At 34.1% G+C, this 23,551-nt stretch overlaps 2 protein-coding genes across 2 annotated transcripts in view; one reads left to right on the plus strand and one right to left on the minus strand.

Moving 5' to 3' along the window:
• Nucleotides 1-772: 772 nt before the first annotated feature.
• On the minus strand, nt 773-3,822 carry cyb5d2 (cytochrome b5 domain containing 2). The gene is made up of 4 exons (NM_001102674.1): nt 3,376-3,822; nt 3,154-3,294; nt 1,034-1,220; nt 773-962 (listed from the first exon to the last, which is right to left on the minus strand). Exons 1-4 carry the CDS (start codon nt 3,671-3,673, stop codon nt 785-787), a joined length of 804 nt encoding a protein of 267 aa, NP_001096144.1. The 5' UTR covers nt 3,674-3,822; the 3' UTR covers nt 773-784.
• Nucleotides 3,823-5,600: 1,778 nt separating this feature from the next.
• zzef1 (zinc finger, ZZ-type with EF hand domain 1) overlaps nt 5,601-23,551 on the plus strand; it is a 73,101-nt gene continuing 55,150 nt past the window's right edge. The window contains exons 1-15 of the mRNA XM_009301579.4: nt 5,601-6,186; nt 7,132-7,276; nt 7,415-7,609; nt 9,373-9,556; nt 9,652-9,851; nt 12,451-12,661; nt 14,353-14,469; nt 14,685-14,863; nt 16,730-16,828; nt 17,064-17,155; nt 18,390-18,535; nt 18,816-18,921; nt 20,314-20,532; nt 20,656-20,747; nt 21,174-21,364. Coding sequence (XP_009299854.1) covers nt 5,731-6,186; nt 7,132-7,276; nt 7,415-7,609; nt 9,373-9,556; nt 9,652-9,851; nt 12,451-12,661; nt 14,353-14,469; nt 14,685-14,863; nt 16,730-16,828; nt 17,064-17,155; nt 18,390-18,535; nt 18,816-18,921; nt 20,314-20,532; nt 20,656-20,747; nt 21,174-21,364 — 2,632 coding nt within the window. The 5' untranslated portion in view covers nt 5,601-5,730. The remainder of the gene's footprint in view (nt 6,187-7,131; nt 7,277-7,414; nt 7,610-9,372; nt 9,557-9,651; nt 9,852-12,450; nt 12,662-14,352; nt 14,470-14,684; nt 14,864-16,729; nt 16,829-17,063; nt 17,156-18,389; nt 18,536-18,815; nt 18,922-20,313; nt 20,533-20,655; nt 20,748-21,173; nt 21,365-23,551) is intronic.

Consider the following 23,551-nt stretch of genomic DNA (forward strand, 5'->3'; position numbering starts at 1 on the left):
TGAACCCCCTGCAAAAATGATCAGTTCTGCTTTGAGTTACAATTACAGCTTCGATTTCGATTCTAAATCAGCTCTCTCTGTTTAATGTTTTTACTCATGGATGTTTATGCTTTAGCAGTTTTTTTTCATCGAGTTTGCTTGAAGTACAGTGCTCAGCATAATTTAGTTCGCCCAATTTTGAAACCTAATATTTTTATCTAGTTCTCAGTGAATATGGGTAATTTATATTGGTGCATTTAAACAAAACAGATTTATTAAACAGACAGGTTTATTACAGTAATATTTTAGTCACAGGACATCTTTAGAAATGTAAAGATATTTAAATTCATGCAAAATATTGCAAAACAAATTACAAACTACTACATTTCAACTTAACTGTTAACTGTGTAAACTATTTTTGTTGATTTTTGCTATTTTTGAACAGTCATTCATTTTCTTGTCGGCTAAGTCCCTTTATTAATCCTGGGTCGCCACACAGAATGAACCGCCAACTTATCCAGTAAGTTTTATGCAACGGATGCCCTTCCAGCTACACTTTGCAGATACACTTTTATTCAATAAAAAGTCACGCTTTATTTTTTAGCATATCATCAGATATTAATCTGACAGTCTACTAATATAATACACAAATATCATAAGAATTTAACCGAAAAATTAATTATATAAATACTAAAAGAGCAGCCTCAGTCCCATTGTTTGTCTCCCCCCACAATTCTATTGAGAGCGAGTCCTTGAAATCCAAAACAATCACATTGACTTCTGTAGTGTGGCGAAGACTTGTATCTCAGTCTTTAGCGATTTGGCAGGACTCTGCTCGAGGAGGACAGTCCGTGTACTCTCTCAGGTTTCGGTTCTCGGAGTGAACAGGATCGGAGAGTCGGATACACACACATCTGGAATGACCAGATCCAGGGGTGAATAGCATTCTGGGTACTCCAACCCAGTCTCTGTGAATGCCGCCACTACAGAGTAAAACTTGTGTTATTAAATGTTGTTCATGGGAAAGATTGTATTTAAAATATCACAGTTGTACCTCATCGTTGAGCACCATACTCGTCCCCCGCTGGCTTCACTCCACTCTGAGTTACAGGAGGGGTAAAGCTGCATCTCACTCTGAGCCTGGGCCTTTTTCTTCAGCCCGTCAGATAAGAAAGCCTCAACATGGAGCAAAGCGTCAGTGGGCTGCCCAGTTTCTGTGTAGAATCGGCCTATAAGTTTGCCTGCAACACAGAGGCCATACAGACAGACGACTTTAAGGGATAATTCTACCCAAAAATAAATCAAAGTATTTACCTGTTAAGGACTTGATTTTTTTATTTGTCTGAAAGTTTTTTTTATTATTATTTAAAGCCACAATTAAAGATTCTAAAAGCATTACATGAAATTCTTAAGTGAGTTTTGCATGACTAACAACGATTAAAGAATTCAGATATACCAAGATTTTTATTTAAAACACATTTTTAAAGAATATTATTGAATGTAATAAAGAGTATCTTAAGACATTTAGAAAAATACATGCACAATAATTATGGTAAAATTTAGCTCACTTAATATTTTGAAATTAGTATATTTTTTGCCCCTTTTGCCTTCAGAACTGCCTTAATTCTTTGTGGCGTAGATTCAACAAGGTACTAGAAATATTCTTTAGAGGTGTTGGTGCATATTGTTATGGTAGCATCATGTAGTTCCTGCAGATTTGTCGGCTGCACATCCATGATGCGAATCTCGCATTTGACCACATCCCAAAGGGGCACTATTGGATTTTGATCTGGTAACTGTGGAGGCCATTTGAGTACAGTGAACTGATTGTCATGTTCAAGAAACCAGTCTGAGATGATTCAAACTTTGACATGGCGTGTTATCCAGCTGGAAGTAGCCATCAGAAGATGGGCACACTGTGGTCATAAAGAGATGGACATGGTCAGTGACAATACTCAGGTAGGTTGTGGTGTTGACACAATGCTTAATTGGTACCAATAAAGGTTGCCAAAAAAATATCCCCCACATAATTACACCACCAGCAGCCTGATCCGTTGATTTAAGGCAGGATGGATTTATTCTTTCATGTTGTTGGAGCCAAATTCTGACCCTACCACCCGGATGTGGCAGCAGAGATCGAGACTCATCAGATCAGGCAATGTTTTCCAATCTTCTATTGTCCAATTTTGGTGAACTTGTACGAACTGTACCCTCAGTTTCCTGTTCTTAGCTGACAGGAGTGGCACCCGGTGTGTTCTTCTGCTGCTGTAGCCCATCCGCCTCAAGGTTGGACATGTTGTGTGTTCAGAGATGCTCTTCTGCATACCTCGGTTGTAACGAGTGGTTATTTGAGTAACTGTTGCCTTGTTCAAGCTGGCCATTCTCCTCTGACCTTTGGCATCAACAAGGCATTTGAACCCACAGAACTGTCGCTTATCGGATATTTTCTCTTTTCTGACCATTCACTGTGTGTGAAAATCCCAGTGGATCAACAGTTTCTGAAATACTCAGACCAGCCCGTCTGGCACCAACAACCACATTCAAAGTCACTTAAATCACCTTTCTTTCCCATTCTGATTCTCGCTTTGAACTGCAGCAGATCATCTTGACCATGTCTACATACCTAAATGCATTGAGTTGCTGCCATGTGATTGGCTGATTAGAAACTTGCAGAGCAGTTAGACAGTTGTACCTGATAAAGTGGCCGGTGAGTGTATGTATATTAATTTATGGATACATTCATTATTTTTTCATTTAATATATTTTTTGATACCTTTTATTTTTTTTCTATTGTATCAGGCTTAGCTGAAATGCTACTTAATACTCAGGGGACCACAACGGATACAACAACATAAATTCAGTACAAAATTAATTTTATTTTCGCGTTATAATTACAGTACTTAATATACATTAGTTGTTACAACATAACTATAAAATAATCATAATTCTATACTGAAATTAACTAAATTAATGAATTTAACTTAATTTCAAAACACTTTGTTATAAATACAACTGCAATCGGGTTATGAATAATTTTGAAAGAAACGTCAACAGCATGTTGAAGAAACAAGAATTATTTCCATTCCCTGATTTTATCCTCAAATAAATTAATTTTAAAATATTTGTGTGAGTTTGTTGTCGAATTAACCCTTTGACGTTAGCAGATGTACCCACCTACTGGAGTGTAGTCCCTCTGATAAAAGGACAGCCAGTCATAAAGAGCCACAATCTGCGACTCTGAGAAATCCGAGACGTCGTTAGATAAACCAGCCTCTGTGAAATCGCCAGTAATAAACGCCCTTGAAGCATCCTTTCCTGGAAAACACGCAGATTTCAGAAATATGCAAGCTTTAACATCCCTAACCCCCCACACAGCAGCATGCCTACTAAACTTACCTGTAAAGAAATGATAACCGCCTCCCGGGCCATAATGCTTTCTCCCCTTTTCAACGTCAAACACCTGTCCTAAAATCGCCAGATACAATCCTTTGCTGTTCTTTCCTCCGTTGTATAACGAGAGCTGCTCTTTGGTCAGCAAGAGTCCCGGAGAAGATGCGGACACTTCACTGACCCGCTGCCGCAGCCACGACTCCAGTACTGTCACTACATTACCGTAGATCGGGAACGTGAGCCACTCGGGCACCGTCCAGACGGCCAGAACCATAGAGATGAGAGCTACTAAATATTTCAGCATTGTGCATATAATGTATACATATAGGCGATAAGTCAATGACTCAGCAGATCATATATGAAACGCTGTCATGCTGCACCGAGCAACACATCTGTGGATTAACAATAAAATCGTCTGTCAACATGTTTCCGGGAGCGCGACTGCGCATGCGCATTTTTTTTTTAACGAAGATTCTCTAAATGAATATATCTATCATCTCAACATAAATTATCATTAGAAGAAAAAACAACAGGGTGAATTTAGAATTTTACACTGAGACAATTAGTAGTACACGAAATTTAATTAAATATATGGTCCATATATTTAATAAAATTTGATTTGTTTCAATTTCATTTTTTTTTTCAAAATCAATACAAGTTTATTCAGTAATAGAATACTATAGAAAACAATCCATGGATTTTATTCTATAGTATTCTATTACTGAATCAACTTGTATTGATTTTGAAAAAAACAATAATAAAAAAAAATAAAAAATAATAATAATTAAAAATAAAAATATCAACTCAATTCTGCTGCTGTTTCAGATAATTATTTTTATTCAGTTTCATAAAAACAGAAAATCTGAAAACAATCTGATTTGCTGAAAGCCCTTTTAAATATAACACTTTCCTATAAAAATAAGTACTGCATTGTTACATTTAAAAAAAAAAAAAAAAAAAAAAAAAAAATATATATATATATATATATATATATATATATATATATATATATATATATATATATATATATATATATATATATATATATATATATAAAAGCCACACATTCCTGCATAAATAAATATAGAAATAGTGCGGGCAGATTAATAATTAAATAAATTACATGGATATTGGGAAACAAGAAAATGCTAAACTGAAAGTAGATTTTTGCCTATTTCACACCACATGCGTCTTTATCTATTTATTGTTTTATTTATGCAATTTGTTTATTTATTTATTCATTTAATTTTTATTTTTGTATTTAATAGTTTATTGTTTTATTTAAGCTGGGATTTGTGTTTTTTCGTTAATTTATTTGTGTATTTATTCATTTATTTTTTTTATTTATGCAGGAATTTGTGAATTTAATCATTCCTTTTTTATTTTTTTGCATATTTATTTATTTATTGCTTTATTTATGGGATGAAACCTGCAAAAACAGTAAATAAATAAATATGTAAATATATAAATAAATGAATAAATAAATCTATAAGTTCCTGCACACATAAAACAATAAATAAATAAATATGCAAATGAATAAATAAATGTATATATTAAATCCACAAATCCCTGCGTAAATAAATATATAAATAATTAGTCCTGGCAGGTAAAAAATTAGATATGTTACACAAATATTGGGCGAATAAGAAAATGCTAAACTGAGCATCTTTCAAACGTTTATTCACTCATTCAACGTTTGTTCATTAATCATCAGAAGCCATTTAAAAAAAAAACGGATGCAAATTTTGTAACAATGAACCAATGAATAAAGGACTAACATTTCAGTTTAGCATTTTCTTATTACCCCAACATTCCTGTAATTAATTGAATTTAATTGATTATATATTTATTTATGCAGGAATTTGATGATTTATTTACTTATTTATTTATTCATATATTTGTGTATTTATATATTTATTAATTGTTTTGCCAGGTTTTGTTCTCCATAGTTGACAAATAAAATATGTAAAGATAAATACAGCTTTCACTATGAGCATATATTTGTTTAACGTTGTATTTTTTATTCCCTGCACAGCCACACAAATTACATAAAATAAAACAAATTACATAAAAATAATAATGAAAAACAAAAAACAAAGGCGTATTTCAGATTGCGGATCCTGGTGGTTGTACGCTAGGGGGCGTGTTTCCAGAACAGGGCCGTCGCTGAGCTCACGGAAGGGACCAAAGTTTTTTGCTGACAAACATGACGTCAGCTGGCGGAGTCCGTCAATGCGGTAGTGACAGCGAAGGAACGCACTGACTGGAAAAGCACCCTGGATTAATCAAACCTGACACTAAAACTAAGCTTGAAACCTGGGCTGAAGGCGATCGGAAGAGAGCCCGAGGCCGCGGAACAGCATGGGGAACGCGGAGAGCGGCTGTGGCGCGGGGAGCGGCGATGAGGAGGACGTTGAAACGGAGAGTCCCGTGTTCGCGGAGGGCAGCCCGGCCTCTGCGGCCACTGGCACCAGGGCCGGTAGCGGAGGTGGTGGTGGCGGCGGCGGAGCGGGAGGAGCAGCGGCGGCGGGCTCCGCTGGCCCAGGGAGAAGTGGAAGAGGGTCGGCGAACCCACCGGCACCGAGTCACGGGCTTCCCACTCCCGAAGCTCTGCTGGAGCAGGTGAAGCTGCGAGAGGCAGCGGCCCGTATGAGCGACTCGTGGGTCGCCATTTCGGAGTCGGTTCTGGCGCGCAACGAGAGCGCTCTGGTGCGCTGGCTGGAGGAGAGGCTGAGCCGCGGAGAGGAGTCCGTCACCCTGGAGCAGTTCTGCGAGATGCTGGAGAGCAGAGACGCGGCCAGAGACGAGTGTGAGGAGGTGAGCACTCTCTGGGACATGCTGACCTAACGTCAGAGCTCCAAAGGCTTGGTGACTGAAAGTTTGTAGGTTCAAAACCCATGACAAGTAATTCATGACATGTCACCATAGTGCACTTCAGGAAAACGCCTAAAATGACTAATTAGTAAATAAGTAACACTTCAATGTGCCAGGCTGCTCTAAGTTGAGTGATTGACATCAAGCTAGATTTTGTGAGTGGTTAAATTGTGTAATCTTTATCTTTGTATACTATCACACATTTGATAAAGGCAGTTTATTGGCTGTCTCCACATAGACGACATTTTCGTGCCTTACATTATTAGATATGGTGTGTGTTTTTATTGGCAGCTACAGGTTTTGATTATGCTGTTTAAATATTTTAACCACAGAATCAGTCAGTGTCAGAGTGTTTGTTATTGACTCAGCATATTTACAATTAGAGATTAATCTGAATCCTGCTGGAATATACCCATGGGATATGTCTTCTGACATGGTTGTTGAAGAAACACAAAGCTACACATGTAAGGGATAAAGAATTGTTCCTAACAAGCCATTTCGAAACCTGGCAGTACTTTTATCATGGTTCAGTGAAGACATATTGATATATAACTGATTGTCATTATGCTTTTTTTAATGTACTACATGTTAATCTAAGACAATCATGCATCACGATTGTGCCGAGTTGCTTTTTGTTGTTGTGATGCTTTCTGGCAGTTCCTTTCCTGATTTAACCATGGCCCTCTTTCTTTCATTAGCTTCACAAATGATTCACACACTGACCGAGCCAGTGTTTTTGTACATGAAACAGACAGCTGGTTTGAGACTGGCAGTGTGAATGCTTTTTTTTGTTTTCCTTCTCCTTTTGTTGTCTGCTTGTCTTTTAGTGTGTGCTATTTGTGTGTACAAACAGAAACAGAAAATTAACTTTTGCACTGTGCTCTTTAGGCCTTTGGTCAGTTTGATGCTGAGGGTGATGGGATTGTGGATGTGGAGAACATGCTCATGGCACTAAGGAACTCCAATGGAGCCAATCTGCAGGGAGAACTGAGTCATGTGATCAGGCAGCTCCAGGCATGCTCTTTGACACCAGGTGGGGAAGCAGAAATGAGCATGCTTTGTATTTGAATGAAATGGCGACAGCTGCTCAGATGTCCAGATTTGAGGATGCAAGGTGATCATTCAAATGACTCTTTCGCTCACTCGTTTTTCACCCTTTATGCACATACAGGATTTGTGGATATCTTCTCCAAGTCCAAGGACCGCCTTAAAGCACATGCCTCCAAAATCCTGAAATTTTTGCACCGGAATCGCATCCCCAGCAACGTCATCCCCTTCCCTGTGCTGGATGGCTACAACAGCATCTGCACCATGAGGACGTCTGTAGTGCAGGACTTCCTGGATTACCTGCTGCAGAAAGAGAAAGGTGAAGGGCGGGGTTGGTGAAAACAAAACAGATGAAAATAGGCTAAAGTTAACCTATAAGCAAACAACACTGCCGTCACACGACTTCAACATCACCACCACTAATCTTCTGAACACACTGTCAAGCCTTTAAAATCTGCCAGTTCAAAAGCATGAGTAATAATTAAGATTATGCTTCTGTCAGAAAGATTAGCGAGTAGATAGCTTTTCTGTTCAGAGTCCTCATGTGTAGATATCTTCATCCAGCTAATTGCTATCACGGAATAAAGCCAGGCAGGCTTTGATTTTTCTAATAATAATAATGATAACTACTTGCATTTATATAGTGCTTCTCTTGGAATCTCTCTTTTTTTGGACAGACTTTATTCTGTGAAAACAACTAGTTGGATGTACATTCATTCATTCATTCATTTTCTTTTCAGCTTAGTCTCTATTAATAAGGGGTCGCCACAGTGACACAATGAACCGCCAACTTATCCAGCACGTTTTATGCTATGGATGCCCTTCCAGCTGCAACCCATCAATGGGAAACATCCATACACTTTTATTCACACGCATACACTACGAAAAATTTAGCTTACCCAATTCAGCTACAGCGCATGTCTTTGGGCTTGTGGGGGAAACCGGAGCACCTGGTGGGAACCCACGTGAACATGAGGAGAACATGCAAACTCCACACAGAAATGTCAACTTACCCAGCCGAGACTCGAACCACCAACCCTCTTGCTGTGAGGCGATATTGCGCTAGCCACTGCACCACCGTGACGCCCCTGTATGTGCATTATCCCTCTTATTACATGGCTACTTATCATTATTATTCAGTCACAAGATGCCTCTAAAGATTATTTTGTGTATTTCTTAGTACCCGTATGAGCCTTTGTTAATATTTTAATCTGTTATCTGGGAATAACATACCCAATGTCATGATTGACCAATCAGAATCAAGTATATCACAGATCCAATGCAATAAATGTATAATATCCTATTATATATAAAATAGCTTGCAAGTTAATTAAAGTCTAATTATTTTATAATACATTTAAAAAACATTATTTAGATTTTTTTTAAACTCTCTTTTGTGTCTTTGTTTTCTTTTGAAAGTAAATTTAAGATGTTTTATTTTTGGAAGTAGTCAGTAAATAGGTGTATGTACTGTGGGTTTTAAACTTGGTTCATAGTGAATGAAGTGTTCATGTTTCGCTTTGAAACCAGCAGCACAAGGCCTCGATTTATGCAAATTAGTAGTCTGGATTTACTTTGGTTGTGCATGTGCACATGTAAATTGTGCATTTCTAATAATAAATGATTTATCCATGCACATCATTATTTTAAAATATTTCCCCCATCCCCTCATCTTTTCTCTGATGATGTGTTTGCTGCCATCTGGTTGGAATGAAATTGTCACTTATGAAGTCCACCAGTAGCAAACTATAGAGTAAAACAGGTCCTAATGAACTAAACAAAGTTAAAAATGTCTTTATTTTATTTTTCATTAGGACAAATGACACAACAGAGGAAAAAAAACATCTCTACTTCTGTTTTATGCCATGATTTTTTTTCGTCAGGCTTGTTACTGAAAGGCCATTGACTGTGGGGTGCCTGGATCTGAAATGCAATAATGCAACTTATTTGCAAGTTTTAGGACCGTTGTTACTTTTTTTTTTTTTTTAAACAAATGATTAATTGATTTTCCTTTAGTTCTGCTGAAGGACATAAAGATCTCCTTTTCTGTTAATCCTCATATTCTGATGGCTCTCTTTTCAGATCTAGACATCCAGTACAGGGCAGAACTCAATCATGACCCAGACGTGGATAAGGTCAAAGTGGTCACTCAGTGCTTCAGCTTCATCGAGGCTTCATCCAATAATACAGACGTCAACAAGCTGACCAATGGCGAGACGGTGTCTTTCTGGCAGTCGGACGGCAGTGCTCGCTCACACTGGATAAGGCAAGATTCATTGTTGCTTCTATGTAGAGCTTCACCTTATCTTGATGAAGAGATAGTTAAATATAGCTTCTTCCTTTGACTCATTGCTTTCACAGGTTAAAAATGAAGCCAGACATAGTTTTGAGACGGTTGGCAATTGCAGTTGCATCTAATGACCACAGTTACATGCCGCAGCTGGTGTCTATAGCGGTTGGGAAGAACAGGCGCTCCCTGCAGGAGATCAGAGACGTGAGGATCCCCAGTAACATCACGGGTTATGTACCGCTGCTAGAAAATGCCAACATCAGCCATCCCTGTGAGTGTACACTTCAATAACACAGGGTGTTGTTTAAAGTGGAGTCACCATTATGCCTTGAAAATCTCTCTGCTGTTTTTTTGGTTTGGTAAACAGTGCTCAGCATAATTGAGTACACCCCATTTTGAAAATGATGAATGATAGATGTTTTTATCTATTTCTCAGTGAATATAGGCAATGGATTTTGGTGCAGTTAAACTAAACAGATTTATTAAAACAGATATATTCATAAAAATTATTTTTTAGTCACCAAACATATTTAGAAATTAAATACAACAAAATACAATTAAATTCAAGCAAAATTTTGCTAAACAAAATTTACAAACTACCAAGTTTCAACTAAATTTTTCAATTTTTTGCTTCTCTTGATTTGTCTTCTTTTTAAAATTTTGTATTTAATATTTTTTATAACATATTTACATAGGTGTACTAGTTTTTGGACATTTATCGTAAGTTATTTTGTTAGATAAGCTCCAGATTTGGCTATTGTACTGATGAATCTAATGTATAGTTGAAGTCAGAATTATTGGCGCCCCTGTTTATTTTTTTCACCAGTTTCTGTTTAATGGAGGGAAGATTGTTTCAGCACATTTCTAAGCATAATAGTTTTAAAAACTTATTTCTAATAACGGATTTATTTCATCTTTGACATGATGACAGTAAATAATATTTTACTTGATATTTTTCAAAACACTTCTATACAGCTTAAAGTGACATTTAAAAGCTTAACTAGGTTAATAAGGTGAACTAGGCAGGTTAGGGTAATTAGGCAAGTTATTGTATAACAATGGTTTGTTCTGTAGATTATCAAAAAAATAGCTTAAAGGGGCTAATAATTTTGTCCCAAAAAGGTTTTTTTAAAAATTAATAACTGCTTTTATTCTAGCTGAAATAAAACAAATAAAACTTTCTCCAGAAAAAAAAAATATATCAGACATACTGTGAAAATTTCCTTGCTCTGTTAAAAATAATTTAGGAAATATTTAAAAAAATAAAATAAAATCAAAAGGGGGCTAATAATTCTGACTTCAACTGTATATGCCCAAATATATTATTATATAGCTTCCTATTAAAATATGAATTTAAAAAGATAGATTTGTGAGGGATGAGTACTGTATATAATAATAGTTTTTCTAATCAGACAGATTTTATGAATGGGAAATAAATATGTCAAAGTATTGAATTGTTATCATGTATCAAAATCATTCCTTAAAGTGTATGAACATATAACTTTTTACCCCTATCTAACATACTTAAAGGAACATTATGATGCCTAAAAATACTCCATACATAGCTTGGTCACAAAACATGACCACTAAGCATTTAGTATTTTCTTTTTTAAAAGATGTATTTATAAAAAAATGAAAAAAAAATTAATGGTAATTTCTTGTTCTACTAAAAATATGCATATTTTAGTGTACATCATCTATTAACATATTTTAGTGTATAATATAGTGTCATCTAAATATCAAACAAAATCTATTTCAGGGTTGTTGTAAAATATTTGTGTGCAAATTGCAAAGATTTTCACACTTAAAACTGTATTTTAATACTTAGTCTGGTGTTATACAAATATTAAATGTTAAATTGAATTTCAGTGCTCTTTTGTTATATAATAGCCTTTTTAATAAATGCTTTTACATTTTTTAGGTTAGCCTACTCGTTGAAGCCATTGGACTTATGATTTCATTGTTTATCTTTATAAATTACTTATTCAAAGAGCACTGACACATTAAATACCCGTAAAGCACTTTTTTAAAAAACTTTTTTGTAACATTATAATTGCATTTAGCAACAATAATAATATAAAATATAAAAATTACATTTCATAAAAAAATTTTAATAATAAAAAAATACATTAACATAAATCTTGTCCACCCTAAACTTTTGAACTAATGTACAGTTGAAGACAGAATTATTAGCCCCCTTCGAATTTTTTTCTTCTTTTTAAAATATTTTCCAAACGATGTTTAACAGAGCAAGGAAATTTTCACAGTATGTCTGATAATATTTTTTCTTTGGGAAAAATTCTTATTTGTTTTATTTCAGCTAGAATAAAAGCAGTTTTTAATTTTTTAAACACCATTTTAGGGACAAAATTATTAGCCCCATTAAGCTAAATTTTTCCTCGATAATCTAACAAGCAAACCATCGATATACAATAACTTGCCTAATTACCTTAACCTGCCTAGTTAACCTAATTAACCAAGTTAAGCCTTTAAATGTCACTTTAAGCTGTATTGAAGTGTCTTGAAAAATATCTAGTGAAATATTATTTACTGTCATCATGGCAAAGAGAAAATAAATCAATAATTAGAAATAAGTTACTAAAATTATTATGTTTAGAAATGTGTTAAAAAAATCTTCTCTCCATTAAAGAGAAATTGGGTAGAAAATAAACAAGCGGTCTAGTAATTCAGGGGGGCTAATAATTCTGACTTCAACTGTATGTGTACTTGGTCTTTGAATATTGTGATGAGTTGAATGTATAGACTGGTTGTGATTTCTGTGTATTTTTTTTTTAGAGTTCTTCTTTATCAATATGAAGTTTAGAAATTTAGCAAAAACATCTGTAAACCTTTTTTCTTTTGTCTTTCAGATATTCAGATAAACATTAAGCGCTGCCTTAGTGATGGCTGTGACACGCGTATTCATGGTCTGAAAACAATGGGCTACCAGATCACCAAGAGTAAAGAGGTTTCGGTATCCGACGCCTCGGCTATATGGTATCTGTCTCTCCTCACATCGCTGGTCACCGCTTCAATGGAAACAAACCCTGTGCTTGCACAGACAGTCCTACAAAGCACACAGTAAGAGAAAAACGATAAATGAATGTGCCATGCTTGCTGTGTTACTAATTAGTCACATGATGCACAAAGCTACCAATCATATAAACCAAAGCCTGGAATTATGTATTATTTATTTTTTTAAGTCCCAATAAACCAGAAGCTATGATCCTGATTTATTTATTTTTTTTGTACTGTGGCACAGTTTCTAGAGAAGCTGAATTTTAAATGAGCAAACAGTGGGCGTGGCTAGTTTTTTGTACTGCATGCTGAATGAATGTAGTAAAGTAGCTATTTCATTCAGAAAGCTCAGGAAATGGGTTTTAGAAGAGTTATTACAACCTAACAGACTACTCCTGCTATCCATTTCTGTTTGTTGTCAAAACTGACAGTTGAAGCAGCGGGGAGTGCATTTGCAAATTTCATTTAAAGATTAGAAGGGCAAACTATTTTTTGTTCTTAATGACAGGCACTGGTGAATTGCTCACCACAAAACTAGCAATGTGACCTAACAAAATCATATGGTTAGTTTTGATTCTTGGGGACTTTAAATAATGCATTTTAATTTTAATATGAACACTAACTCCAATGTTCTTTTTAAAAGAAATTAATACTTCTATTCAGAAATTATGCATTAAATGGATTTTTTTTATTACACTTTTTTTTCTGGATTGCTTTTTTTCTTTTTTTGGTATTAAAATATCAAAAACATAAGGGATAGATTGAAACCAGGGTTAATTAAGGACTTTGACATTGGATCTTTTTTTTTGGTATGTGTTTGGTAATTGATTTCTTCATCTATTTAATATTTCAATATTTGTACAAATCTCCAAATAAAATGTGGGTGCAAATTACTTTTTATTCAGCTGAGTAAAAAATGAAAAGACCACTTAGTTTTCAAAATTTACTCATGAGTAAAATGTAATTTTTGATTTATTCTGTAAACTACTGGCGAAACCCCTTTCAAATATCAAATAATTGCCTAGCAACAACTCTGAGTACTATGGAAAACCCCTGGTAACCACAAATTTTATTTTAGCATTTTCCTAGCAACCGCCTAGATGTATTTATCTATCTATACAAACCATTTCAGATTTCAAACTTTTGGAAAACAACTTACAAAATAACAAAAAAGTATTACAACAGCAATAATACTAGTGTTTTAACTTCATTCATTCATTCATTCATTCACTCATTCATTCATTTTCTTTTCGGATTAGTCCCTTTTTTAATCATGGTTTGCCACAGCGGAATGAACCGCCAACTTGTCCAGCATACGTTTTATGTAGCAGATGCCCTTCCAGCTGCAAGCCATCACTAGGAAACACCCATACACTCTCGTTCACACACATGCACTACGGACAATTTGGACTTGTGGGGGAAACCGGCGCACCCAGAGGAAACCTACGTGAATAGTTTTACCTTTAGATGAATATAAAGCATTTCAGTATCTCAGTATTTGGTGAAATACATTTTTTAATCACAACAAAATAATTGTCAATATATAATGTTATTCTGACCAATTCTCTCTGAATTTTTAAATTATAATTTAAAACATTTAAATTATGATGTTGAGAGGCATTTAAAAAGATAAACAAATGACACTCAATTTCATACCTAATACATCTAGTAAATGCAAAGAAATTAGGATGTATTGTTTTTACCTTTACTATACAAAGCAGTTGATTGTACTGTTTTATTTTCTCTCTCTCTAGGAAAGCCTTACAGCACATGCCACCCCTGTCTCTAACTCCTTCCTCAACTGAGTTCCCCAAATTCTTCTCTGCAAACATTCTGGAAGAGGTGGACGGCTTTTTACTGCGCATAGCAAAGTAAGAGTCAAACTCAGCTCAAATCTGTTATTAAGAGGTCAAAACTATGCTGACAAGGGCAGCGGTGAACCCTGCCCATTTTTAATTAAGCAATAAAAGACAGCCTGATGATAACAGATAGCTGTTTCCCCATCAGTGAATAATTACAGCCTTTTCTTCTGAACATAATTGGAAGACTCTCATGATAACTGTTTTGTGTCCGTGTCTGTCTTTAGCTGCTGTGTTTCTCCTGAGGCCGAGCTGACTCTTTTAGCATTCGCTTTGGCTCGGGGCAGTGTGGCTAAAGTCCTCATCTCTCTCTCTGGAATCTGTGGGCATCTGGACTCAGAATACCGAGCTTCCTCACTGCTGGCCTCAATGTCGTCAGTCCGGTTAAGATTACTCCACCGCAACGGTAATAATCACTAGTTATGTAGACAATTTTTTTTTCTTTCACGTGTGATTTATTCACATAGATATTTTTTTGAATGTGCATTTTATTTTATTTTAGAAATGTTATTTGCTTTTTTATGCTACGTTTAATTTTTTTTTGTTAATCTCGATTAATATTATTATCAACATTTAATTATTCTTTATTAAAATTTTAAGTTGTATCTATAAATGTTATTCCTGATCAGATCTGTGGTGGGGTTAAACATTGAACAAGTGTATTTTTTTATTACTTAAAGCCAACATGCATAAATAATATTCATTGTTAATGAAATGCAATTCACATTCATTTATCAATTATGCAACGTCTTTCCGTAATAACTTATTTCAGTTAGCTAATAAGTCAGCGTTTCTAATTTTCATCTAATATTTATAAATGTTGTTTACTTAATGTAGGGCTATTAAATTGGCAGCCTGCGGGTCGAACCTGGCCCCTGAGGCAAATAGTTCAGGCCCTTCAAATAGTATGAACCAGACATCAAAAATAATTTTAGTTCAGTCGAAAAATGGTTATTAAAGGGTTTTAAATGCCGCATTTCTGTCGCACAAAAAAAAAAGTAATGCCTGTTGACACATTGCGTCTTTTCCAATGGAGACGTGCACATATTGGGAACAGTGCTCGCATGTGGACCGACGCACTCACGCCCTGCAAGTGCACACAGTAAAAATAATCTTACGCTGTAGTGGTGAGAGTTGTGCCTGGCTTTTAGTGCAATGTAAACAAAAGATATGTTAGACAAATAATTACAAATTATTAAAATGATTATGTATGTATGAACGCAGATAATAACAACAGTTCATTTAAATTCTTAGCTAATATATAGCTTAATTAACATTAGACAAATAAATTTTTTTATTCTTATTTTTATTTATTTATTCATTGTTCTTTCATTTATTTTCATTGTAAAATTATCAGTCATGTTTAAATCAAAACGTTTTCATTCATTTTTAAGTCCAAAGACAGAAATGGACTATTTTTTGTTTTTTATTCATGTTTTGTGCTGTATTTGGTTACTGAGCAGCAATAAACAACACATTAAAATATGAGCAGCTTTCTTGTTACTTTTTTAAACTAGTAGTGTTTTGAATTAAATAAATGCATTATAATCGTTATAACATGATTATTCTTCAGACTTTAAGCGTACAACCAAAATCTAAAATCGTTGCATCCCTAATCGTTATGCAGTTTAAAACATAATATATGAATGTGTCTGAATGTAGAAGAAGCCTACTTAAGCAATACACTGATTTTGTGCCTCGGAATACAACATTTGGATATGCTTGTAAAAAAAGCTACTTTGTACAATGCAGTGATGTTATGTAGTTTCAAAATACAGCATATTAATGTTTTAATGTTGAAAAAGTCAATGCGGGTGTCTTTATGAGCACAAATACAGCATATTGGCTCTTATATGCTGTCGTGTCATCACTAATATTGCAAGTCATATCTCTCCGGCCCTTCGTTTGATATGCTTTTCATGAACTGGCCCCCATGACAAACTAATTGAATAGTCCTGACTTAATGTAATATTAAATCTCATTTTAGTCAATATTCTAATCTAATATTTAGATATTTAAATATTTGTAATTGTTTATAAAATATTTCCATATTTAATTCATTATGCTTTTAGTTAACAAAATGAATACAAATATTAATTAGTATTTAATTAATTACTTTAGCAGAAGCATCAAAAAAACTAGTTGGTAAAACCACTTAAAACTCAATAGGTTGAGAGTTGTTGAAAGCCAGCCAGTCTCTACATTTCCAGTAAAAAAAATAAGCTGATTGTAATAAGTGTTTGTGTGCATGTGTGTGTGTGTGTGTGTGTAGGTAAACCTCTGCAGCTCCATCTGATGGCGTGTGATGTTAAGAGTAAAGAGGAGAAGTCTGGCCCAGAAAATATGCTGACGGAGCCCAACACTGGAGATGGTACACAGATTATACACAACATTATTAGTTTATTCTGGCTTTAAAATATGGGAAGGGATGGGTAATGTGGCCGTGTTCTTCACCTAGTACTAGAAAAAAACTGCTTCAGTGAGTCAAATTATACCCTATTTTATTTGAGCATTTTGTTTTATTTGCTAATTATTGTGTGCTATGATTCACCACAAAGAAGTGCCTGAAACATTTTAAAAGTCGCTGTTTGATTTGAAACCTGCAGGCTTTCTGACAGAGAATGGAAAGAGGAAAGCCAGTGTGATTTTGTCCACTGAAAACCAGAGCTGCTTCCAGGTCACACAGATCAAGATAAAAGTGAGCTTATGTGTTTAATACTACATTTTTGGGGTGGCAATATTATATTTTGTAATAATTATATGTTAATAGATTGGTTTTTAATTATGTGCAAGTGATATTATAGTGTTTGTCTTTCATTTTGCCAAAGCAAAAAAATACACACCGCATGATGAAGCCTGTTAGAATGCAGTTAAATTATTCCTTTATCAATTAATACACTTTAATTTGTATATTATATTTATTAAATATGATATACTTCAGTAATATAAAAAAAAAAACATTATTCTATAAGTGCATTGTTTTCAAAAATCAGTATGTGAGCATGATTGAATTTGAATTTTATTTGACAGATTTTAGGCAAGCTGTTCAAAAATACAAGTATCCCATACATTTTAAAATAATAACTGTTGAGGATAAAAACACAATAAAGCCCTGGGCTTATTTCTATTGTGGTCCTCGCTGTTAAATAAAACAAAGTATGGCTTCAAAATACAGTTGATGCATAAAACAAACAGTACCTCCACATTTTAAAACGGGAACAGAATAATTCACAAATATATTTATTCCTTCATTGCATATGTGAGATTGAGTTTATACAAGTTCAACAAACAAAAATGTGAATATTAGGTCAGAAAGTTGCAGAATAAATCAACACTGAGATAATTAGTATTACAGGTTAATTGGGTTGGCTAAATTGTCTGTAGTGTATGAATTTGCATGAATTCCAGAGATGGGTTGCAGCTGGAAGGGCATCAGCTGCGTAAAACATATGCTGGATAATTTGGCGGTTCAATCGGCTGTGGTGACCCCACATTAATAAAGGGACTATGCCGAAAAGAAAATGTATGAATGAATAATTAGTATTTAATGAATGCTATCACAGCTTTTTAAGAAACCGTTTAATATTTTAATAGTTTCTTAGTTGGTGGCTTATTTTAACTTTTGTTTTATGCTTTTATAAATTTTTTGTGACACTTTAAGATTTTACTTAAATAAATAAATAGTATATTAATAATAATAATAGTAATTATTAGTATATAATAATTATTATTATTATCATTATTATTATTATTATTTTTTTTTTTTTTTAATGCTATCAAAACAAAGGTAAAGAGATGTGATTTTATTTTTTTTTGGTCAGTATTGCATACCTTTACTTCATAAACCTGAAATTAGAATGATTGTCATGTAAATGTCCAGTTTGCAACACAACACCAGTTTTACTACCACCTGATTTATTTTTCTGTCTCAGGTGCGTAAAGGAGCCATTGGTGCTAAATGTGGCTTGGTGTTTGCCTACAATGACTGCGAGGTGTTTGATGCCGATAAACATTTCAAGAGATTCAAGAAGTATGACAGCTGGGATTATAAGGACTATAAGGAATTTGTCCAAGACAGGTATGTTTTTTAGTCTTAAACCCATGTGTGTGTATTCATTTACAGTATATACCAGTTGTTTATAAGAAGCAGCCTTTGTGAACTGTACATAGTGTTTGTGTAGGAGTGTATGAGTGAGAAATAGTGTCTGTGTGCATGTTAGAGTTTATTTTGATCCTTGTGTGGCCAAGATGGTAAATTCTGTGAAACTTTTTTTGTTGACCTCTTGCCGTTATCTGCCTGTGTACCCTTCACCACAAACACACACACACACACACACACACACACACACACACTACAGCACGAGGATAACAGAGAGCAGTGAGGAAGAGCCCATTGGCTGGTTTGAGGTCGAGGAGGACTGGAATGACGTGGACATCAAGCTACAGCAATGCAGAGTATCAAAAGTATGGATATTTCTTTCTTTCTTTCCTTCTTTCTTTCTTTCTTTCTTTCTTTCTTTCTTTCTTTCTTTTATTACTTTTATTTATTTTCTTTCATTTATTTCTTTATTTCTTTATCGATTGATTTAATTAATTAATTTTATTACTTTTTGGTTTATTTTCTTTTTTTCATTTTTTTCTTTCATTTATTTATTTTTTATTTATTGATTTTATGTATTTTCTTTTATTCATTAATTCATTTATTTATTATTGTATTTATTCATTAAATTTATTTCTTTTATTACTTTATTTATTTTCTTTCATTAATTTATTAATTAATTTTTTTAATTAAATTATTTTATTACCTTTTTCCTTCTTTATTTTATTCATGTATCTAATTTATTTCTTATATTACTTTTTTATTTATTTATTTTCTTTTTTCTTTTTTTATTTGTTTGTTCATTTATTTTTTTGTTTGTTTTATTTTGTTTAATACTTTTTATTTATTTTACTTTTTCTTTCTTTCTTCCTTCCTCTTTCTTTCATTTATTCATTTTATTATACATTTAGTTCTTTAATTTCTTTTATTGCTTTCTTTCTTTCTTTCTTTCTTTCTTTCTTTCTTTCTTTACATATTTAAATTAACAACATCTGCTTGTTTTTTGTGAATTTTTTACAAATGTTTTGCAAAAATCATAGTTTGATTTCCAACCCTAGTACCTTCGCTAGATCAGGTATGTCATGGATAAATATGAAAATAAAACACAAATAATCAGTAGGTGGCAGCAAAGCACTGTCTTAATGAGTGATTCACTGAACCATTTATTCAAACAACTCATTTGAACACTGATTCATTTAGAAAAAAAACAAGAAAGGATTTTTTGAAGGGATCAGTAAGTCATCCAATCAAACAATATATTCAAAAACATTAATTCAGGAATGAAACATAGATATCGTTTCCCTGAAATGCACAAATGTTCTGCTGTAGCTGGGTTTTGAACCCTCTTTTGCTAAAAAAAAAAAAAAAAAAAAAAAAACATTTAAAAAAGAAAAGAAGTCAGACCATGCTCTATGTAAATTGTTGCTCACAATATATATTGAGGATTCTATCCTTTTTAAAGAGCTCAGGCATTTAAAAAAGCAGATGGCTAAACTACAGCCTGTGCTCAGAATAAAGCAAATCTATCTTCCTGTTAGTGCTGATTCTTGTGCGGTTATCTTTATATCTTTATCATTATGCTGTCAACAGTTCTTGAGATTTAAAAGACAAGTCAAAACGATTTCCTCCATGTCTGTGACACACTTTGATAGAGCTTTATTTCAATTCAGAAAATGTTTATTTAATGTTTACTGTTGGATAAGAAAGCATTGAATATGATGGGGATTAAACATCCTTCCCTTTCTCTGTCTCTATAGTTTCTGATGGTGAAGTTCCTGTGTGCGCGGCAGGACACAGCGGAGCGGCTCGGGGTCCAGCAGTTGATTTTCAGTGGTTATTTGTGTCCAGACTCAGAGCGGATGGAGGACGTGGAGGATCTGAGCGCTCAGGCCGAGGGAAGCGACTCGGGTCTGGTTACTGGTCTCGCGCTCATGAAGAAAACTCTTTATTTCATCCAGCAGCTCACCAGAGATATGGTACAGCACCACGTGTCTATGACTGTGACCTGTGAATTATTAAAAACAACTCATCGTAAAGCATTTTTAGTCAACTTTGTATGCATCTGTAAAGAAAATGAATCTGTAAATCCTGTGTTACAGGATGTGTCTCTGTCAAAGCAGAAGACCCTGCTGGACTTCAGTGACCTCAACCTTCTGCTGTTCTGGGACTTTTACCGCAAACTCAGATCCATGTGAGTAAAGCTGCCTGATGAATGTATATGTACTGTAAATGTGGCATGATATAAGAAGTAACGTGACAAATTTTAGTGTGTCAAGTGATTTTCACTTTGAAATATTCTTCAAGTAACCATAAATGGTGTGTTTCCTTCAATTATGTTAATATTAAAAGATAAGAAATGTACTCTTTCAAAAGCATGCCTCGCTTTTAATCGATGAGTGTTTACACTACAACCTTTTAATGAACTTTTTGAGGGGCAAAATACAATTTACTACAAAATAATCCCATAATAATTGAACTCGAGGCTATCGAGGATTAGATTATTGAGTCATATAGTCCAGCCCAGTGTCCTTTGTTAAAATACATGCTGACTGCACAGTTTTTGTCTGTTCTAATGCATCTTTGTTGCGTGTTTGTGTGTATGTTTGTACACTCTCAGTGAAGGAGAAGAGGCCATAAAGACAAGAGTTCTCCTTCTTCAGCTGCTCCAGAACTGCTTCCCAATGTTGCCCAGTCCGACCGAGTCCCAGCCGTCAGATCTCTCAGCATCAGCCTCAGCATCGCCTTCAGGCAGCTCAGATGTGGACCCCGCAGAAGCTGTTGGAGAGCTCTGTAGACATTTATGTCAAGGTGAGACCAATGTGCAAGTTACAGGGAGGGTGTGGGGGGATTGACCCCCTTAATTAATGCTTGATCCCCTCTGAAGGACATCAAAACAGCATGTATGGGGGATCACTTCTTTAATACTGATAAATAATTTGTTCTGCTTTGTATTTTAAATAATAATGTCAATAATTGAAATTAATACAAGCAATCAGGTTAATAATATAAATATGCATTTGACCACCCCTATAATGGTTCATATCGCACCAATCAGTCTGCGAGCAAAAACTCATTCAACAGTCTGAAACCAGCAGATCTAGAGCACCAATAGGCAACGTAAATGTTCACAAGACTGTTTTCTAGTAAAATAGCTGTTTGTTTCTACATATAGCCTAAAAGTAAAGTCAGATTAAATGCATAGTTTACTAACATTAACTTCAAAAGTAGCTAATCCGATACTGTAGGACAGAATACACAAAATATCCCACAAAACACTGAAAACTTAAATACATTTTATTAATAAATTACATGTTGTTTAAATAAATACATGCATTTGATTCACTTAAGCATATGTTACAAAAACTAAGATTACAGAATAAGTTGACCCCTCCGATCGTCAATGTATAATTTGCACTCTAGGTGAGACTCTGCCTGAGATAATGCTCTCACTCAGTACATTTACATGAATGCCAATACTCTAATTTTATTATGATTAAGACAATACTCTGAGTCCACCATGTAAACAAAGATTTTTGATTACCTTAATTCGATTAAACTACAGACACCTGCATCTCCAAAGGCACACACAATGAACACCATCACACCTTCATCACCAACACAATTTTACAAATGTTATCTGGGAAATGCAGAAGTTTTCTTTCTGTTCAGCGTCATCAAATTTCACTAAAACCTCTCCCCTATCAATTCTTATTTCATGCTCTCATTCAGCTCCTCAGAGTTTGAAATGTTGCTAAATAAATGTGTAACTGCTGAATTGTGAAAATGATCAAAATAATAATTAAATTCTTATTTTGAAAAATTCCAATTAAAACACACACAGTTGCATGAAACTCTGGAGGAAACATTGGATAGCAGAGGTGAAAGTGATGTAATGACATTAATCAATCTGTGTACTTTAACGTGTAAAATGGGAATGTGAAAAGAACATTCCAAAAGCAACTCTTATAAACACCATGATCATATTATTGCCTTATTCGGATTAAGATAAATAATTGGATTACTAATATCCATGTAAACATAGTCAGTGACACTTCACATGTAACACTCCACAATTGTTTATCTGTCTTGCTGCTGTTTAAAGTTTGATTCGTATGTGTGGAGCAATACTTTAATCCAGCTAGCAGTGCAGTTCACAAATTTGAACAAAAGTTTCTTATACCCACAACGGCTGGATTGATTTAAAAATCCATTATTTTAAAAATGCAGTAAAAATGGTAATATTGAGAAATATAACATTTAAAATTTGAATAATGGTTTTATTATTGTTAAAATATATATTTTTAAAAATCCTATTGATGCAAAACTTTTCAGGCATCATATTTTCAATCTTTAGTGTGACATGATCTTTCAGAAATTATTTGATGCTTATGAATGTGTTTTTGGATTACAATGAATGATCTTTCATTAAAAAATGTTTACCCAGCTTTTGGAAATAGCAATAATTAATGATTGTTTGTTAAGTCCAAATACCATTTATTTAAATTAAAAAAAACTCTTAGAACTATCTTTAAATATCTTCTCCATCAATTTTAATGAATTTAATGCATACTATGTGAACAGAATTATTTATATAAATATATATTAGGGATGTCCCTATCGGGTTTTTTTTGCCCTCGAGTCTGAGTCATTTGATTTTAAGTATCACTGATACCCGATCCGATACTTCCATAATACTTAAAAAAGAATAAAGAAGAGCGAAGAAACCGATCCAGGATGATCCTTATTTTTAATTTAATTTACCTTATTTTAACATTCAACAATTCTGTTAACAAACAGAGCACTTCTGTGAGGTAGCTTGAACAATCAAGTAATAAATAACATCAATTCTTCACTTTTGGACTTTAGTGCAACAGTTAATATATAATAAAATCTAATATAAAAACAAATAGCACCTCAACTTAAAATACCCGGCAGGCAATCCTATGTTTATATATTTCACAGTTTACTATGCCAATGTTGTCATCATCAACTTTA

This window comes from Danio rerio, chromosome 5 (assembly GCF_049306965.1).
Source record: "Danio rerio strain Tuebingen ecotype United States chromosome 5, GRCz12tu, whole genome shotgun sequence".
NCBI lineage: Eukaryota > Metazoa > Chordata > Actinopteri > Cypriniformes > Danionidae > Danio > Danio rerio.

Coding starts and splice junctions, on each gene's coding strand:
- cyb5d2 (NM_001102674.1), bottom strand. CDS start 3,673: ATGCTGAAATATTTAGTAGCTCTCATCTCTATGGTTCTGGCCGTCTGG. Junction 3,295..3,375: donor CGGTTATCATTTCTTTACAG/GTAAGTTTAGTA, acceptor CGTGTTTTCCAG/GAAAGGATGCTTCAAGGGCG. Junction 963..1,033: donor GTATGGTGCTCAACGATGAG/GTACAACTGTGA, acceptor TTTACTCTGTAG/TGGCGGCATTCACAGAGACT.